Raw genomic sequence first — 21,361 nt, 5'->3', positions numbered from 1 at the left:
ACGGAGGCCTCAGCAGAACAGCAAAGAGGGATGATCCACGTTGCAGGAGTTGCAGAGAGGATGTTGTTCTTGGAGCTGGAGAGTGCTGGAGGCTGGGGCTTCTTGGAGCTCTTTGGACTGAAGAGCCAACAAGCTTTTGCAGTGATAAGCAGACATGGTGCACAGGGGTTCCAGCCAAGCAGCTCCAGCGAGGGACCACAGACTTCCCAATTGCAAGGAAGGTAGATCAGACCTCTAGACCGCCATAGAATCACCACCTGTGTTGTAGAGCCTTGATAAGTCCACAGGATAGCAGGATCCACAAGCCATTTGTCGTCATTTAGGTGCCTGCAGATGCAGGGCAGTGACAACTTTACTCAAAGGGAGATTCCTTCTTGCTTTACTCAGTGCAGGCAGAGTCCCTGTGACATTGGAGGATACATGTGAACGGGGTTGTAGAAGTCTTTGCAGAACTTGGAAACAAGGTGCAGTAGGAGCCCTCCTAGTAGTTGTACTCCTGCTCTTGTTTCCAGCGAAGAACAGCAATGGTTCTGGTGTCCAGGTTGCAGAAGTGTCTTGCTGCGGAGACTTGCAGACAGTTCTTGAAATCTTCCAGACAAATATAGGGCCCCATCCTCAGAGGAGACCTTTAGAAACCTAGGAAGGGTGTTAGACATGCACTGCATTGATCCACCTATCAGAGGGGGTCGGGACAACACCCAGCTGGACGAACTGGTCAAATGCTGTCAGGGGCCTCTGCTCCTCTTATTTCCAAGATGGAAACTGTGTACCTCACTAGGGGCGGAGCTTGACAGGGGGGTGGTCACTCCCCTGTCCTTTGTGTGGTTTTGCGTCAGAGCGGGAACCGGATGACCGGGTTATGCACAGTGGGGACCAAATGTGCCCTCCAAAGCAGTCTGGGGGCACTCAGAGACACCCATTTCTAAAAAAGAGGTGGTCACACCTCTATCGTACAGGAAATCCTTTGTTCTGCCTTCTCCTATCTTAGTTAAGTTCAGCAGCAGGAGGGCAGAACAGTGTCTGGGGCTGGCATGCGCAGACCCTGCAAGGCTGTACAGGCAGACTTTGGGGGATCCCCCAGGGAACCCCAAGAGTACATGATATCATGCAACTAGTAAAGGAATCGGTGTAGTTGCATGATTCCAGTATGTTTGATACCTAACATGCCTATGTTCAGTAAAGCCATTATGTAGTTGGACAACTTGTGTTGGCCAGTGTCCACTTCATACCTTAAGATGGCTTCCCCACACTTACAAAGCCCAGGAAATGAAGTCCGGGGTTTGAAGGTGCACCTCTGCTCATGCAGGGGTGCCCTCACGCTTAGAACCATGCACCCTGCCCGTGGGCTGAAGGGCCTACTTTAGGGGTGGCTTACAGAGTCGGAGTGCAGTGACCATGGTATAAGGCAAACCTTATATCTAGAGTGAAAGGTGAATGCACCGCTTTACACAGGCTGCAATGGCATGCATGTAGTCACAGTTTGCATGGGCCTTCATGGGTAGCACAATACATCCTGTAGCCCATGGGAGACCCCTGGTTTACCGATGCCCTAGGTACCTAAGTACCATATATTAACTAAATTTAGGGAAGAGAACACTGATACTGGGGTGCTGGTTTGCAGTATCCCAGTGTACTACGGTCAAAACATACTGACATCAGACAAAAAGTGTGGGCAACTATGCCAGAAAGATGCTACTTTTCTACAACCATTGCCATATCCCAGACTTTAGGTTTCTCAATCTCTTACTCATGAAAGAGAAGTTTAAATGCTCATTCTGACTCAGGTTTTATCTGCCCTGGACCCAGGAGACTGGATGACAGAGTTGGACTTTCATGGCACATATTTCCATATTCCTTTACTGCCTGCCCACAGACATTACTTGTGGTTGACGGTAGACCATAAGCATTTTCAATTAATCGTGCTCCCCTTTGTCCTTACCAGCATCCCTCAGGTGTTCACCAAGGTGAATAGCAGTGGTCGCAGCTCATCTGCTTAGTTCAGGAGTTTGTCTCCCCTACCTCGACTGTCTGATAAAGGTGGGCTTGCCCCAGGCTGTCGTCCCCCGCCTCCATACTACGATGGACCTCTTCCATTTGCTGGGGTTCACTATAAATGTGCCAAAGTCACAACTGACTCCCTCTCAGACATTTCCTTTCATCTGAACTGTTCTGGACACAGTTCAGTTTTAGGCTTAGGAGTGTGTCCATGGGCATTCAGGCTATGATACCAATGTTCTGTCCTGGATTTCGGTGGGACGGACTCTGAGGTTAATGGGCCTCCTGCGTGCTGCTAGTGACACATGCATGCTGGCATATACGGGCTCTGCAGTGGGACCTGAAGTCCCAGTGGGCAGAGCATCAGGGGAATGTCTCTGACATTTTCATGATCTCACTGGGAAGTAAGGAAGATCTGCAGTGGTGGCTAATGAACTGTGACTGGGTCAGCAGCAGACCCCTCTTCCTTCTTCAAACAGATCTTATAGTAGTGACATGTCTGTCACTCCCAGGATGGGGCAGGAATCTGGGAGAGGTGGAAATCTGTGGGCTCTGGCCTCCTGCGTAATAAGGTTCCGAGTGATCCAGCTGGCATTGAAAGCTTTTCTACCCTCTGTCAAAGGAAGGCTGATGCCGATGTTCAGGGACAACACCACCGCTATGTGGTACTGCAACAAACAGGGCGGGGTGCGGTCATGGACATTTTGCAAGAGGCTCTGCATCTCTGGACATGACTGGAATTTCAGGGGAAATCCCTGGTGATATATTGGTGCTATCTTTGAACAACATTCTTACATTTGGGCAACCATCTTGGATTATTGTGTGAAATGCCAGTAGTCAAATTCACAGTATAAACATTTTCTTTTATGCCTCCATGTTTAGGAAAATGTATTGCAAATCATAGCTTTTTACAACAGTTTCTGAGAAGCAACCAATGGCATCCTCCCTGTAGAAGAGGAGTCCTGTCCTAGAGAACCTATTGTCATATATTTTGACTAAAATGCTATTGGCTTACTGTGCTCAGAGTGTCGAGAACCAGAAACAGTGCTGTGGATTAGTTGTAAGTTAGCAATAAAATGATCTAGCCTCAACTACTGTGTACGGACTGTGAAAGCAGTCAGGGGATTGCGGTATCCTGGCATCCTGTAGTATGTTTTTAAACTATGATAAGCAAAAGACATCATGGGCCAGAGCCCTCCTTTGTGTTTTTCCTATTGTTTTAAATTGCACATTGAGGATAAGAGTAGTAGCATGTATACTCTACCATTACACAATAAGGGTAACCAGTTGTCATTTTCTTTTGTTTTTCATAGGTGATTGACTACAATCCTTCACAATGCTTGGATTGGTTAGCAGTACAGACTCCACGTAATAAACTAGCCCACAGTTGGGTACTGCAGAATATGGAGAACTGGGTGGAACGATTTCTTTTGGCACACAACTATCCTAGAGTGAGAACTTGTAAGTGGAAATATGTCTGTGTTGTGTACAAATAAGTCATCCATGTATTGTACTTGATGAATAGTTACCTTGTTTCGAACAGTTCTAAGAAAACCCAAGTTGAATAAATTACACATGACTACAGAATAATATGTTCAGCAGTGTGTTAAACATTTTGTGGGTTTGTAAACTCTTGGTACTCTCAAAAACTAGTCTCATTTCTGTGTTCTTCCTTAGTGTTAGCATTAATAAGTTATTGTAGTAAAGTGTCCCTTTTGGACATGGTCACCCCCACTTTTTGCTCACTGGTACTGAGGTTTTTCGACTGAGGTTCACTGGAACCCTGACAAACAGGTTCCCATTGACAGTTCTCTTTCCCTAAAACAAGGTAAAATGTGTACAGTTGGCACACCCTCCCATAACTTTACTCAGTGGTGCACCTGATATCTAGGGTCTGGGTACTGGACATGGTCCCTAAGGACTGCAGCATGTCTTGTACCACCCTCAGGGACCCCCCTAAAATAGTTGCACATAGCTGCCATTGCTGTGTGCGTGTCCTTGTGCAAGCCAAGCGAAAACATGATGTGACACACCTACTGGATTCTCTGCCTCACTCACTGCATCTAAATATGTCACCCCTACAGCATGCTTTAGAGCCCTAAGGCAGGGTGCATTTTATTTGATGTGAAGACATATCTGCATGAGCATGTATTGCCCTGGGATGTCTAGTTTGATTGCTAGATATTGCAAGTTAACAGGGAAGCCATCTTAAGGGTATGTACTGGAAACTTGTCATTACTAGTTCCCCAGCTACAAAGTGGCTTCACTGAAACCTATAGTGCTTGGAATGAAACACCTCCTCTTAATAAATTCAGGCTGATCCCAGCCTTGAATTTATTATGACGTACGCCCCCTGAAGCCTAAAAGTCCCTCAGTGTGCTGGTTGACTAGTACTGACCAGCCTACTACTGCAGGCATGTTTCTGACCCTCTGGAGGAGAGAGACTACGGTTTCTGAGACAAGAACAATGCCTCCTCCGGAGGGAGGTGTTATCATTTACTCCAGCAGGATGGCTAGTGAATCTGCATACCAAGGTCAGGGACTTCAAAGACCCTGCTGCCTTTGTTATGTGATCCTGGCTTGTAGGAAAGTACCCTCTTTCTTGGCATGGGTACCCCCATTTCCTGCCTGTTGTCAGTGTGTTTGACTGTGTTCACTGGGATCCTGCTAGCCAAGAACCCAGTGATTACGCTCTCTCCTTTGAAACTTGGTTGCTTGGACCACACACGCCCCATATTTGGCATACTGATGTCCCTTATGTCCCTTGTAAGTCCCCTAGTTCATGGGACCCAGGGCATTGGGGCACCAGGGGTTTCTCATGGGCTGTAGCATGTATTATGCCACCCATGGGGAGCCCAAGCAAAGTGTGTCTGCAGGCCTGCCTTTGCAGCCTGCGTGAAAGGGTGCATGCACCATTTTTCGCTACAGGTCACAAAATAAAGTCACTGTAAGTCACCCATATGGTAGGCCCTCCTAGCACAGAGGGCAGGGTGCAAGTTCCTGTGTGTGAGGACACACCTGCATGAGCAGAGGTGCCCTCACAAACTCCAGCTCCATTTTCTTGGTCTTCGTGAGTGCGGGGACGCTATATTACGCGTGTACTGGACATAGGTCACTACCTATGTCCAGCTACATAATGGTGACTCTGAACCTAGCCATGTTTGGTATGAAACTTGTCCGAATCCTACCCCAATACTCTTCCCAGTATTAGAGGTATGATGCCATGCACTCTGGGATCTCCTTAGAGGACCCCCAGCATTGCTTCTAACAGCCTTCTTCGGTTTTCTGGTCAGCCCAAGCTGCTGCCACCCCTCAGACAGGTTTCTGCCCTCCTGCTGCTTGATCAGCTCAAGTCCAGGAAGGCAGAACAAAGGATTTGCTTTGGGAGAGGGGGGAACACACTCTCCCTTTGGGAATAGGTGTTGCACGTGTAGGAGGCTGGCCTGGTTTGTAGTGGGTACCTAAGGTATTTACACCTTATGCCAGTTGCAGTTATCCCTTATTAGTGAAATGTAGTCAGTGTCTAGAAGCCAGGCTCGCTAGGGGTAGTGTGGATGAGCAGCCAAGGCCTATGAGACATGCAGAGCTCATGCAATACCACTGTAGTCACACCCTACTCACACACATGAAAGAAAATACTCAGTGTTACAAAAATAAAGGTACTTTATTTTGGTGACACACATGCCAAAAATACTACAGAGACTATACTTTCTAAGGAGGTAAGTAATACCCAAATTATATACACTAGTATGCAGAAATAGATGTAAAAGCAGTTAGGAAACAGTGCAAATAGTGAAAATCACAGTAGTTAGAAATGGGCCTGTGGGAACACAAACCATATACTAAGAAAGTGGAATGCGAAAGTCGGTTTCCCACCTAGGCAAGTGCAGTGTGTAGAGGGGCGCTGGGAATATTAGAAAACACCAAAGGTAAGTAATAGAACCCATCCCAGAGCCCAGGAAAGCAGGAGTAATTCACAATAACTTTCCTAGAACACGAGGGAGAAAATTATGCAAGAACCAGAAGAGACTGCAAGACACCAACAATGGATTGCTGGACCTGAAGACCTGTGGAAGAAGGGGGCCAAGTCCAAGAAGCACTGAAGAGTCCAGGGAGAACAGGAGCCCCTGCTAACCCAGATGAAGGTGCAAAAGAAGAACCACCGGTGAAGAACAACAGTTAGTACTGCACCCAAGAAGACGGATGCGGGTTCCTGGTTGGTGCAGATGGTGTCCCATGCCAGATGGATGATGGCACTCTGGTTTGCGTAGCTGAATTCCGCCAACAAACCATGGCACGCGCAAAGCTTGCGGTTAGTGGAAAATGCCATTGCTTGGGACCAGGAAGGACCTGGTGGACTCTACTCAGGAGGGAGAGAAAGAGGGGGCTCTCAGCAACTCAGAAAGCCCTCAGAAGACCAGGCAGCACGCACAGGAATCCCACAGCACAGGGACAAAGAAGGTGAAAAAGGCGGGCCACGCAGCTGTAGAGCCACGCAGGAGGCTGTGTGTCACAGGAAGGAGGGCTGGGGGCCGGAGCTGCACAGTACATGAATAAGTTCATGGAAAGATGCCAGCAAACCTTGACAACTGCAAAACACGCAGTGCACGGGGGTACTGTCTTGCGTAGGGAGGCAAGCTCTTACCTCCACCAAAGTTGGACAGTTGGACATCTGGACCACTTTAGTCCACCACCTGTGATGCTGGATCCACGCACTTCATCAGGCGAGGGGACCCGAGCCACCAGTTGTTGCTGCAGAGGGGTACCTGCTGAAGCAGGGAAGCAACTCCTTCACTTCAAGGGAGATTCTTTCGTTCTTCTGGTGCAGGCTGAAGACTGGCTCTCCTCTGAGGATGCACGACCGAGAAACAGTTGCAGTTGCTGGCAGGAGCTGAAGATTCAATGTTACAGAAGTTGTCTTTGCTTCTTTGTTGCAGTTGTAGAGTTCTTGGAGGGTCCAGATGCAGTTCCTTCAGTAAGAAGGTGAAGTAAAGGATGCAGAGGATTCCTGCTGGAGTCTTGCAATCCAAATCTGAAGAACCACCCAAGAGAGAGACCCTAAATAGCCCTGAAAGGGGGATTGGTCAGCTACACAGGTAAGCTCCTATCAGGGTAGGGCTCTGACGTCACCTGCTGGCACTGGCCACTCAGAGCTCCCAGAGTTCCCTGCCATCTCGGAATCAAAGATGGCAAAACCCAGGGACTCTCTGGAGGAGCTCTGAGCACCACCCCTGGGGTGGTGATGGACAGGGGAGTGGTCACTCCCCTTTACTTTGTCCAGTTTCGCACCAGAGCAGGGACTGGGGGTCCCTGAACTGGTATAGACTGGATTATACAAGGAGGGCCCCATCTGTGTCCTTCAAAGCATTTCCAGAGACTCTGGGAGGCTATCCCTCTCATGCCTGTAACACCGATTTCTGAGAGGAGAGGGTGTAACATCCCTCTCCCAAAATAAATCCTTTGTTCTGCCTTCCTGGGCTTGAGCTGCTCAAGCAACAGGAGGGCAGAAACCTGTCTGTGAGGTGGCAGCAGCTGTGACTGCCTGGAAAACCTCTGAAGGCTGTAATGGCAGTATAGGGAGTCCTGTAAGGAGCCCCAGAGTGCATGGAATCATACAACAAGTGCTTGCAAAAGCCTTGGGGTATGATTCCAACATGTTTGATACCAAGCATGGCCATATTCAGAGTTACCATTGTGAAGCTGTACATATGTCCAGTGCACGCATATTATAGCGTCCCTGCACTCATGAAGTCTGGGAAAATGGTCGTGGGGGCACCACTGCTGGTGCAGGGGTGCCCTCACACACAGGTACTCTGCACCCAGCCTTCAGGGCTAGAAGGCCTGCAATATGGGTGACTTACTGCAGTGTAAATGGCAGTGGAAGGGTGCATTCAGCATTTCACAAAGGCTGCAATGACAGTCCTGTAGAAGCCTTTGCTTGGGCAAAAAAAGCTGCAGCCCTTAGGGATCCACTGGAACCCCAATGCCCTGGGTACCTAGGTACCATATACTAGGGACTTATAAGGGGGGGGGGGGAGGGCAGTATGCAATTTTGGGTGAAATACTGGGTTACCAGTATGCAGTGTCAAATTTAGAGGAGTGAGAGCATAATCACCGGGGTCCTGGTTAGCAGGGTCCCAGTGAACGCTTTCAAACACACTGACATCATGCAGAAATTGAGGGTAACATGTCAAAAAAAAGGTATGTAGGAAGTTGGCTCTGTATATGCTATTTCAAAGTAAGAAATAGTGTGCACAGAGTCCAAGGGTTCCCCTTAGAGGCAAGATAGTGGCAAAAGTAGATAATTCTAATGCTCTATTTTGTGGTAGTGTGGTCGAGCAGTAGGCTCGACCACACTACCAGGTATCAAACGTCTCAGAATAATAAACCCACACTGATGCCAGTGTTGGATTTATTACAAAATGCACACAGAGAGCATCTTTGAGATGCCCCCTGTATTTTACCCAATCCTTTAGTGCAGGACTGACTGGTCTGTGCCAGCCTGCTGCTGAGAGACGAGTTTCTGACCCCCTGGGGTGAGAGCCATTGTGCTCTCTGAGGCAAGAAACAAAAGCCTGCACAGGTTGGAGATGCTTAACACCTCCCACCTACAGGAACTGTAACACCTAGCAGTGAGCCTCAAAGGCTCAAGCTTCGTGTTACAATGCTCCAGGGCACTCCAGCTAGTGGAGATGCCCGCCTATCCAGCCACTGCCCCCACTTTTGGTGGCAAGGCTGGAGGAGATAATGAGAAAAACAAGGAGTCACCACCCACAAGTCAAGACAGCCCCTGAGGTGTCCTGAGGTGACCCCTGCCTAGAGTAATCCTCCATCTTGAGTTTGGAGGATTCCCCCAAAAGGATTAGGGATGTGCCCCCCTCCCCACAGGGAGGAGGCACAAAGCGGGCGTAGCCACCCTCAAGGACACTAGCCATTGGCTACTGTCCTCCCAGACCTAAAAACACCCTTAAATTCAATATTTAGGGGCTCCCCAGATCCCAGGAAATCAGATTCCTGCAACCTGAAGAAAGAAGAAGGACTGCTGACCTACAAGCCTGTAGAGAAGGAGGAAGACAACTGATTTGGCCCCAGCCCTACCGGCCTGTCTCCAACTTTGAAAACCTGCTCCAGCGATGCATCCGACAGGGACCAGCGACCTCTGAAGCCTCAGAGGACTGCCTGGACTACAGGACCAAGAAACTCCCGTGAAAAGCGGCCCTGTTCAAACCAGCTTCTTCTTTGCAACAAAGAAGCAACTTCCAAGGACTTCACGTTTCCCGCCGGAAGCGTGAGACTTCACACTCTGCATGCGACGCCCCCGGCTCGACCTGCAGAAAACCAACACCTCAGGGAGGACTTCCCAGCGACGGCGAGCCCGTGAGTAACCAGAGACGACCCCCCCCTGAGCCCCCACAGCGATGCATGCAGAGAAAATCCAGAGGCTCCCCCTGACCGTGACTACCTGTAACAAGGGACCTGACGCCTGGAACCAACACCGCACCCTCAGCCCCCAGGACCTGAAGGAACCGAACTTGGACGCAGGAGTGACCCCCAGGTGACCTTCTGCCTTGCCCAGGTGGTGGCTGTCCCGAGAAGCCCCCGTGCCTTCCTGCACCGTTAGAGTGACCCCCTGGTCCCTCCATTGAAACCTATACAAAACCCAACGCCTGCTTTGCTCACTGCACCCACCCGCCCCTGTGCCGCTGAGGGTGTACTTTGTGTGCCTTCTTGTGTCCCCCCCCCCCCCCGGTGCTCTACAAAACCCCCTGGTCTGCCCCCCCGAGGACGCAGGTGCTTACCTGCTGGCAGACTGGAACCGGAGCACCCCTGTTCTCCATTGAAGCCTATGTGTTTTGGGCTCCTCTTTGACCTCTGCACCTGACCGGCCCTGAGCTGCGGGTGTGGTAACTTTGGGGTTGCCTTCAACCCCCAACGGTGGGCTGCCTATGCCCTAAACTTGAGACTTGTAAGTGTTTTACTTACCTCCTAATCTAACCTTTACTTATCTCCCCCAGGAACTGTTGATTTTTGCACTGTGTCCATTTTGAAAATAGCTTATTGTAATTTTTACAAAGACTGTACATGATGTTGTTTTCATTCAAAGTTCCGAAAGTATCTAACTGAAGTACCTTACATTTAAAGTATTAACTGTAAATCTTGTACCTGTGGTTCCTAAAATAAACTAAGAAAATATATTTTTCAATATAAAAGCCTATTGGCCTGGTGTGTGTTCCTCATTTATTGCCTGTGTGTGTACAACAAATGCTTAACACTACCCTCTGATAAGCCTACTGCTCGACCACACTACCACAAAATAGATAGAGCATTAGAATTATCTACTTTTGCCACTATCTTACCTCTAAGGGGAACTCTTGGACTCTGTGTACACTATTTCTTACTTTGAAATAGTATATACAGAGACAACTTCCTACAGCAGGTTAGGGATCTCAGTCTTCCCCTACCTAGACGACTGGCTGTTGAAGGCGCCTTCGCCCCAGACAGTGGTCTCACACCTTCTGCACCAGCTGGGGCTCACTATCTACGTGCCAAAGTGACACCTGACTCCCTCTCAGATGCTCCCTTTCATTGGAGTAATTCTGGACACAGTGCGGTTTCGGGCTTATCCTCCCCAAAAGCTAGTCCAAGACATTCAGGCTATGATTCCGATCTTTCAGCCTTGGTCTTGGGTTTCGGTGAGACAGACTCTGAGGCTGCTGGGCCTCTTGTCCTCCTGCATCCTCCTAGTAACACATGCCAGGTGGAATATGTGGGCTCTGCAGTGGGACTTGAAGTTCCAGTGGGTGCAGCATCAGGGAAATCTCTCCGACATGGTCCAGATCTCGGAGGGGACTGCGAAAGACCTGCAGTGGTGGCTTTCGAATCCCAATTGGGTCAATGGCAGATCCCTCTCCCTTCCCCAACCAGATCTTTCAATAGTGACAGATGCGTCGCTTCTGGGTTGGGGCGGCCACATGGGAGAGGCGGAGATCAGAGGCCTCTGGTCTCCGGCGGAGTCGGGACTCCACATCAACATGCTGGAGCTCCAAGCGATCAGACTTGCGTTGAAAGCATTCCTTCCGTCTCTCAAAGGGAAAGTGGTGCAGGTGTTCCCGGAGAACACTACCGCCAGGTGGTACTCCAACAAACAAGGCAGGGTAGGGTCCTGGACCCTATGTCAGGAGGCGCTACGCCTCTGGACATGGCTGGAAAATCAGGGCATTACCCTGATGGTTCAACATCTGGCGGGCTCTCGCAACGCCAGAGCAGACGAACTCAGCCACTGACGCACTGTCGATCACAAATGGCATCTCCATCTGGAGGTGGCACATGGTCTCTTTCTCAAGTGGGGAGAGCCTTGGTTAGATCTGTTCGCCTCCGTAGAAAACGCGCAATGTCAGCTATTTTGCACGTTATAGTTTCCAAGGCGGCACTCGCTCAGAGACGCTTTTCGTCTCAAGCGGAACTCCGGCCTCCTTTACGCCTTCCCGTCCATCCCTCTTCTGCCCAGAGTTCTCAAGAAGATCAAGAGCGACTGGGCCCAAGTTATCTTGGTGGCTCCGGACTGGGCTCGAAGAGTGTGGTATCCAGAGCTACTGAGCATGTCCATCGATCCTCCACTCAGACTGCCTCTTCGGGCGGATCTTCTGTTGCAGCAGCAGGGGACGGTCCTCCACCCAAACCTGTCCAACCTCCACCTTCATGAGTGTAGATTGAACAGCAACAGTTGACGGCATTTGCCCTTCCACCCTAAGTCTGCAATGTTATCTTGGCAGCCAGGCGTCCCTCAACTAAAACTGTATACGCCTGTCGTTGGAATAAATTTGTGGCATGGTGCACCAACAAATCTGTTGATCCCCTATCTGCCCCCTCTTTCAGAGGTTCTTCTATTCATTCTTTCATTAGCCCAGCAGGGCTCTGCATTGGGCACCCTTAAGGGGTATCTGTCTGCCATTTCCGCCCTCCTTAGGCTTCCTGATAAGCCCTCACTGTTTAAATCTCCTCTTGTGAGTAGGTTCTTAAAGGGGCTCACCCACTTATTTCCTCCCACTCCCTTCATCATGCCTCAGTGGGATCTTAATCTTGTGCTTACCTTCTTGGTGTGTACTCCCTTTGAGCCTATGCATAATTGTCACTTACGGTTCCTCACATTCAAAACTGTCTTTTTCATCGCCATCATCTCCGCTCGCAGGGTGAGTGAGCTTCAGGCCCTTTCTTCAAAGCCTCCATACTTGTCCGTACACCGCGACAAAGTGGTGTTACGCACTAGAGCTTCCTTCCTTCCTAAGGTGGTTACACTGTTTCATGTAGGCCAGTCCATCACTTTGCCTACCTTCTACGCACCCCCACATCCTTCCCTTGAGGAGGAGAGACTCCACCATCTGGACCCAAAAAGAGCGTTGGCGTTCTATCTCAATCGTACTAAAGACTTCTGGGTGGACGATCAACTCTTTGTTGGCTATGTGGGTGTGAAGAAAGGGAAGGCAGTGCAGAAGCGTACCATCTCTCGATGGGTGCTTCTTTGAATCAAAATGTGCTACGTTTTGGCGAAAAAGCAACCTCCTGACGGCTTGCAGACTCATTCTACCAGGCCCAGTGCTGCATCCACTGCGTTAGCACGTGGAGTTCCTGTCCTGGATATCTGTCAGGCAGCTACGTGGGCATCTCTGCTCGGGACGGCTACTTTGGTTGTTCGGTCCTGCAGGACTTTCTAGTATGATCTTAGTTCGCAGCCCACCACCGAGGATGGCATTGCTTGGGTATCTATTCTAAGGTAAGGAATCTGCAACTAGAAGTCTTTATCAGATGTACAAGTTACTTACCATCGGTAACAAAATATCTGGTAGAGACACATTCTAGTTGCAGATATTTTACCGCCCACCCATCCTCCCCGCTTGCGAACTGATTTCTAGGGACAGGGATTCCCTCCTTTCAGGTCCTTACCTCTGGCGCACCAATATCAGTGTTCTTAGCGTCTCTGGCGTGGAAAGTCGTTAAAAGAAACGTACGTCACTGCGCGAGGGCGGCGTCTATGTACTACCCCCAACATCATCACGGTGACCACGACGCCTGCGGAGTCGATCGATGCCATCTACTGACGCGCAAGGGTAATGCTCGAAGAAAAAATCTCCAGATCCAGTCTGACGCCTGGGGGAAAATTCTAAGGTAAGGGGTCTGCAACTAGAATATGTCTCTACCAGATATTTCATTACGGAAGGTAAGTAACTTGTACGTCTGGTGTCCCCAGTTTCTGAAAATGAGCACGAAGCCTCCAGTCAGGCTGCCCCTTTGACAAGATCTTTTGTCATAGCAGCAGGGGGAGGTTTTCCACCGAACTTAGCAAATCTGCGCCTTCATGCATGGAGATTGAGCGGAGGGGGTTGACAGCCTTCAACCTCCCTCCACCAATATGGTCTACACCTGCTGTTGGAAAGACTTTGTATATTACTGTACAGAAAATTCTTTTGATCCTCTTTCTGCTACTCTCTCTGATATCCTTCTCTTTATTTTGTCCTTTGCCCAATAGGGCTTTGCATTGGCCCATTCAAGGGATATCTTTCTGCCTTATCGGCTTTTTTCTGGCTTCCCTTTCACCCTTATTTATTCAAATCTCCTAGTGTAAATAGATTCCATACAGGGCTTGGTCATATGTTTCCTCCTAGGCCATTTATAATGCCTGAGTGGGACTTAAATCTGGTTCTCACTTTCATCATGTGTGCTCCCTTTGAGCCTTAGCACAATTGTCCCCTCCGACTGCTCACCATCAAGACAGCCTTCTTAGTTCCAATAACATCTGCCAGGAGGGTGTTTGAGATGTAGGCTCTCTCATCCAAACCTCCATATCTCACCATGTTTTGGGACAAATTAGTGCTACGCACTTGTGCCTCTTTTCTCCCTAAGGTGGTGACCTAATTGCTCCCCTGCATCCCTCTAAGGAAGAGGAGAGACTCCATCAACTGGACCCAAAAAAGAGCATTGTTGTTCTACCTTGACCACACAAAAGAGTTCCAGGGGGATGACCAACTCTTTGTGAGGTATGTGCGAGCAAAGAAAGGTTGTGCAGTGCAGAAACAAACCATTTCATGCTGAGTCGTTCTCTGCATAAAAATCTGCTGCCTTTTGGCCAAAATGGAGCCTCCTAAGGGCTTGAGAGCTCATTCCACCAGGGGCAAAGCTGCTATCTCTGCATTAGCAAGAGGTGTACCAGTACTAGAAATCTGTCGGGTTGCAAGGTGGGCATCTCTGCACACGTTTGCCAAACACTAGTGCCTAAACATTCAGGTCCGCAGGGACAGGCACTTTATCGGTCCTGCAGGACTTTTTAGTTTGAGCTGAATTTGTCCACAGCCCACTGAACAGGAGGTTATGGCTTGAAGTTCTATTGGAAAGATAAGGAATCTGCAGCTATACGTCTCTATCAAATGAAGAAGTCACTTACCTTCAGTAACATATTATCTGTTAGAAAATTTATCCAGCAGCAGATTCCGAACACCCAGTAGTGCCTCCCTGCTCTGTGGACTCATTTACTAGGGTTAAGGATTGTCCCTTTCAGGGCCCCATTTTTTGGCACAAACAAAACTGTTGGTTCTTTCCATGGCTCTGCGCTTCTGGGGTGGAAGTTTGTGGAAAAGTTCTGACGTATGCGCACCTGGGTGGTGCCTTTAAAGGTGACCGTGACGTCACAGATGGCTCCAATGACGCCACACGGATCCGAACGACGCTGCCCAATGGCGCGCACAGAGGTATTGCTCACCAAAAGTTCTGGATTCCAAGTTGACACCTAGGTAAGGAATCTGCAGCTATATAGTCTTTACCAGATGTGTTACCGAAGGTAAGTAACTTGTTCATCCATTGCTCCAGATCCGAGTGAAAAAGGTCTCCCGGGGCCCCGTCTTGTCTGTCTGCTTTCTCTAGGACAACACACTTAATTGCACATGTAGTTTTACTTCAATCTATACTTAGGGTGAATTTAGCTGTAATCCAAGGTCTACGGAGCACAACTCTCTACTGTTGTACCCGAAGAAGCATCAAATAGATCTTTGCCACATCTCAAATTGGATAGAAGTTGCCGAAATATCTCTAGCAATCTGGGCCCCATTAGCTACCATTCACCAAAATGTCATGGTATCTCTGGATTTACCTGCCTCATATAGACTATCCCGTATCTGAGTATCCCAGCTACAGTGCAGTTTTGCCTGGGCCTGCTTTTATAATTTCCTATTTTTGTCTAATACACTCAGCATTTCCACCCTTGAAGGCTAGGAGCAATTCATTTTTTGCAGTCCTGCAGTCTTTACTGTACCATGTAGTGACTACTTTACCAATTTGTTTAGTCCATGGGTGCCTTTGCATACAACACTCCCCCAGATTTTTTAAGAGTTTCTCCTGTGTACTTGTGACAACATGATTCGTGGTCCGTGGAGTCAAGAGACTATTTAAAGTCACTATGGCATCTAACAGGGCCTTACTCGTAGCCACCTGAACATCCTGTGTTGGTGCTATATTAGCCCATTTAAGTCAGCACCTGTCATTCATTGGATTCAAGCCATCAAAGAGTGATAGTGGGACATGCACCAGATGGTTAATTAAATTAGTTAATAAGCAGTGAACGGCATTGTTATCATTATCACTTCTGTCTATAAACTTGCTGTCCACTAAAGAAATCCACAAAGGGAGAGAAATCAGTATGTAATCAATCCTGCTGGTCTAATTAATACGATTATAGGTACATAGTGCTTGTGCATCAGACTTGGTAGGCCTGTTACATGCCCTCAGGCCATGAAATAGTGCAAGTACCTGATATGCTGTGTCAGTCCATCGCTTCACAAGCACAAAGTCTAAAGCTGGAACACCCCATTCCTCATCCTCCACCTCAGTAAGCAAATGTCTATTAGTTTCCAGAGGCTCAAAGGTGGTGTTAAAATCACCTGCAACAATTACAAAATCATGTATTTCAAATTGTTTCCTATGGGCCCTAAGCTGTTTCAATGTTGGTGTTTTACCACTCCATCTAACCCCTCTATTTTACACAGATAAGTGAGAGGGCTATTCTCACCTTTCATTTTTATGACTTGGATACCTGGCGATGAAACGAGAATGAAACGTAATTTAGCATACAGAGAGGTATGTTTCTACATCAGAATGCTACCAGAGTGGTGGGCCTTTCCGTTAAAACTAGCAGGGACAAACAAAAATACATATCCTGGTCTGTGTATGGGCTCCAGGCTCCAAGTCTCTTGGAGGAGGCAGATGTCAAATTGGTCCATCAAAGAACCCCATACAGAGTCACCAAGCTTGGAACCCAAGCCTGCGACATTACAGGAGAAAATATTAGTGTCACTCAGCTTTTTAGCTTGGATGTCATTTAAAAGTGTAAGTGGCTTTGTTGTGAAAGATGACTGGAATACTTCAGAATTTCTGCGATGGATTACATACTGTGGTGGCTCAGTATCAGCAAAAGGTTCTTTGTCTTTTTGATATGGGATGACACCTATCTCTGAGTCAATCCACCATTGACAGCCCCAGATCTTTGTTAGGGGAAGAAGAACAAGGTGGGAGGTACTCAGTGAACTAAATTTAAACTGCATTAAAGTGGTATCCTGGGGATTGTTACATAGCTTGATCTCCACAAGCTCTTCCACCATATTTGCATCTTTCAATCTAATCTCGATGTAGTCATGGGTCCTCCTGTGAGAAGGTGAATCATGAATTTTTTGGACATGTAGGATATCTGAGCGGATTACAGAGTAACAATTCCTTACAGATCTTAAATAATGGGTACATTTATTTATTAATGGCTCCTCATCCTCCCGCATCCCTTTGGTCAGCTTTGGAAACATTATTAGGAATAGGCAATTTGGTCTCCTGCTAAAGTCTCCTTGGTCCCTCGATATGATGCCCATTTGCTGTGAAAGACGGGGAAGGGGGACCATTCTAGGCGTTCGTTAACTACCTTTAGTTAAGGGGCTGGGTTTGACAGGTGGCATATGTAGCCTTCTGGGAGCTAGTGGGGGTGTCAGTGGCAGATACATAAAGGAACATAACTCTGGTTTAGATTGGTGCTCATGTTGTGTGTGAGGAAATGGGCAGATTTCATGCTCCTATCGTTCGGTTTGTTCTGGCCTGCTATTAGGGTATTGTATGCACAGTTAGATATGGTTACAGAAGCCTTGCCATTATGTGCTGCTTGAAGATGTTTACGCTTCTCTGCTTCCGCTGACACAGCTGAGAACTCTTGTCGCAGCTCAGTTATCACACTCTGTAGCCTCTTGATCAATAAAATAACACTGCATATATCCACGTCACCATCAGCTTCCTGTCCCGAGAGCACTGCAAGTGTGCCCCCGGCTAGTTAACACCTGGTACACAGGCTATCCCCTTAACCTCTTTCCTACCCTCCTCTATGTTTTTACACTTTTCTGTGTCAGCGAGGAAAGAATACCTGTTTGAGCAAACAGTTACAAGCTCCAAAGGTACTATTTCACGCTTATTCCGATTATTATCAAGGAGACTGTCCACATTAACCCCTGGTGACTCACTAGACAGACTTGTGCTTGTTTGGTATATATTGGATCCTGGGGATTTAATCTTCTGCTGGCGAGCAAAAATCTGTGGAATTTTACCCGCCACATTTCCTTGATTCAAACCTTTAGCTGTTTTAATTTCCCCATCCCAAGAGTGATTCCACTTTTTCAATAAGAGAGTCAGTGTCCAGAAACATTGTGTTATATAGAGGTCTGGCCTCATGGTCTCAGATGCTTTGCACTTAACCATTTGGACAAGATTACATGCCAAAGTCTCAAACCTCAAACTAGAACCTTGTCTCTTATCTTAAAATGAACCCCTTCCAAAAGGAGGGATACATAGTGGTGGCACAGCGCAAAGTGAAAGGAGGCGGTCCTGCCCTGCCTCTTCCTGTCGCTGATGGGTGCAGGGTGCCCGCCCTGGGCCAGGGCTTCACTCGAGCATGGCCGCGCAGCAGTGCTGATGTGGCCTTTATGCACTAGGGGTTTGCTTTCCTCCCCCTCGCAGCTGTGGTGCTGCCAGGCACCACCAGGTGCAAAGCATAGTGGGACAGATAGTCCCATCCAGTCAACCAAGACTGTGGGTGTCCTGCATTAATTGTATGATTCAACCTAAGACCTTTGTCATGCCTCAGTGGGACCTCAATCTGGTCCTTACCTTTCTCCTATGTTTTCAATTCAAGCCTCTCCACAATTGTCCTCTTAGGCTTCTGACCATCAAAGCAGCCTTTTTTAGTGGCCATAACATTGACAAGGAGGGTCCGCGAACTACAAGTGCTCTCAGCGCATCCTCCTCATACTACCTTTTGTCATAAGGGCTCTCGTACTCCAATGAGACTGCTGGATTTGGACGGCAGTACCTCTGCGTTGTAGGTGACTGAGTCACTCCCATACCAGTTAGCAGCTGTCTGACCAACCCTCCCAGCTTACTAGCAGCGCCTCACCAAAACCCAACCGGTAAAGGTGATTTGTGGCAGCCGTGCACATGAAACTCTGAAGATCCCTCAGGGAAATTGTGGTAAAACAAGCCTTACCCTTTTCTCTCCACATAGAAGGCTCTTACACACACATAGGCAAGAATAGAGATACAGGACAATGTTCAATATATTTATTGAGAAGACTGCAGTCTGTGATAAAATGTATGAACTGCAATGTTTAGGATAATGAGGAATAACAAAATCAGGATTGTGAAAATTAGAGATGTAAATATGAACAACTCCAACATATTGTCATGACCTGTATATACATTTCCTACCTAGAAGCCTAATGTTCGATGGCATGTGTAGCTGCAGATGCACATGCTGTGCACTGTCCGCCATCTGGTGTTGGGCTCGGAGTGTTACAAGTTGTTTTTCTTCAAAGAAGTATTTTCGAGTCACGAGACCGAGGGACTCCTCCCACTTCGATTCCATTGCGCATGGGCGTCGACTCCATTTTAGATTGTTTTTTTTCCGCCATCGGGTTCGGACGTGTTCCTTTTCGCTCCGTGTTTCGGGTCGGAAAGTTAGTTAGAATCTCGGAAAAAAACGTCGGTATTGTTTGCGTTCGGTATCGGGTTAGTTAGAACAAATCGACACTGAATTTGGAAGAGCTCTGGTGGCCCTAAGGGGTTTTTTCGATCCCCCGTCGGGGCCTGGTCGGCCCGGCCACGTGCGACTTCAAGGCTCATGGAACGGACCCCATTCTGCTTCTGCCCAAAATGCCATCACAAGTATCCGTATACGGATCACCATCTGGTCTGTAACTTGTGCTTGTCCCCCGAGCACAAGGAAAATACTTGTGAAGCTTGTCGAGCGTTTCGGTCGAGGAAGACGCTGAGAGACCGAAGAGCCAGGAGACTACAAATGGCGTCCACGCCGACAGGTCAAGATCGTTTCGAGGAGGAAGTAGAAGCTTTCTCCGTCCGCGAGTCGGATTCAGAAGAACTCGACGCCGAAGAAACAACCAAAACCGTGAGTAAGACGTCAAAAATCAAGACTCACGAGAAGTCTACAAAAGCCCAGGGGACGCCACCGCCAACAGGCCATGGCTTAACCCGAAAAATAGGTGACCCATCCAAGGCACCGAAAAAGGGCATGCTGGTGTCGAAGTCATCCGACTCCAGGTCGAGATACCGCCACACAGCAACCTCGGAGCTGAGACGGCGGCTCCGAGAAACTTCGGCACAGAGACAGCGGCACCGAAGAATTTCAGCACCGAGACACCACACCGAAAACAAAGAAGGTTTCTTCGGAGCCTAAAAAGACTTCCGAAAAGGTTTCGGTTCCGAAACAGCCAGCATCGGAGCCGAAAACTAGTTCCTATACAGAGGAACAAGGATTAACCTCCCAATTACATAGATTTGGAGAGGAGCTTCAAGCTGGAGAGCCTGACTACACACAAAGAAGGCTTCATATTCATGAGGACACAGGGAAGATAACCACTCTTCCCCCAATCAAAATAAAAAGGAAACTTGCCTTTCAACAAAAGGACAAGCAACCACAGGCAAAGGTGGCAAGGAAAACAACCCCACCACCGTCTCCACCACCATCAATACATGCATCACCAGCAACAACTCCACCACTGATGCACTCACCAGCTCATACCACAATGAGTCAGGATGATCCCGATGCATGGGACCTCTACGATGCTCCAGTGTCTGACAATAGCCCAGACTCTTATCTTACAAAACCGTCACCACCTGAGGACAGTACATCCTATACACAGGTGGTCGCAAGGGCAGCAGAGTTTCACAATGTCTCCTTACATTCGGAACCAATTGAGGATGACTTTCTTTTTAACACCCTATCCTCCACCCGTGGCCAGTATCAATGCCTTCCCATGCTCCCAGGAATGCTAAGACATTCAAAACAAATTTTTCAGGATCCAGTTAAAGGCAGAGCCATAACTCCAAGGGTGGAGAAAAAATATAAGCCACCGCCCACAGATCCAATATATAGTACAACACAACTAACACCAGACTCAGTAGTTGTGGGGGCAGCTCGTAAGAGAGCCAACTCTCATACCTCAGGCGACGCACCACCTCCAGACAAGGAGAGCTGCAAATTTGATGCTGCGGGAAAAAGGGTTGCAGCACAAGCAGCAAATCAGTGGCGTATTGCCAATTCACAAGCACTTTTGGCAAGATACGACAGGGCTCATTGGGATGAAATGCAACATTTCATCGAACACTTACCCAAGGAGTTCCAAAAAAGAGCGCAACAGGTGGTGGAAGAGGGACAAAGTATCTCAAATAATCAGATACGGTCTTCCATGGATGCAGCAGATACAGCTGCAAGGACAATAAACACTGCAGTCACAATACGAAGACACGTATGGCTGCGCACTTCTGGGTTCAAACCAGAAATCCAGCAGTCTGTGCTCAATATGCCGTTTAATGAACAGCAATTGTTTGGGCCGGAGGTAGACACTGCCATCGAAAAAAACTCAAAAAAGACACCGATACAGCCAAAGCCATGGGCGCACTCTACTCCCCACAGAGCAGAGGCACATTTCGGAAAACACCTTTTAGGGGAGGGTTTCGAGGTCAACCCACAGAAACCACAACCTCACAAACCAGGCCTACCTACCAGGGTCAATATCAGAGGGGAGGTTTTCGGGGGCAATTTAGAGGGGGCCAATTCCCAAAAAATAGAGGAAAATTCCAAGGCCCCAAAACCCCTCAAAATAAGCAGTGACTCACAAGTCACACCCCCCCATCACATAACACCTGTGGGGGGAAGACTAAGCCAATTTTACAAACTTTGGGAGGAAATAACAACAGACACTTGGGTCTTAGCAATTATCCAGCATGGTTATTGCATACAATTTCGCCAATTCCCTCCAAACGTCCCACCGAAAACACA

At 48.2% G+C, this 21,361-nt stretch overlaps 1 protein-coding gene across 2 annotated transcripts in view; it reads left to right on the top strand.

Moving 5' to 3' along the window:
• The window catches only part of USP34 (ubiquitin specific peptidase 34), a 1,940,069-nt gene that overhangs the window by 1,463,938 nt on the left and 454,770 nt on the right, over positions 1-21,361 (top strand). For both annotated transcript variants that reach the window (XM_069234398.1, XM_069234397.1), the window contains one exon: positions 3,309-3,456. In XM_069234398.1, the coding sequence (XP_069090499.1) occupies positions 3,309-3,456 (148 nt within the window). The remainder of the gene's footprint in view (positions 1-3,308; positions 3,457-21,361) is intronic.

The sequence above is a fragment of the Pleurodeles waltl genome, chromosome 5, assembly GCF_031143425.1.
Source record: "Pleurodeles waltl isolate 20211129_DDA chromosome 5, aPleWal1.hap1.20221129, whole genome shotgun sequence".
Taxonomy (NCBI): domain Eukaryota; kingdom Metazoa; phylum Chordata; class Amphibia; order Caudata; family Salamandridae; genus Pleurodeles; species Pleurodeles waltl.
Note: the sequence above shows the minus strand (reverse complement) of the source record. Positions and strands in the feature narration are given on the sequence as shown.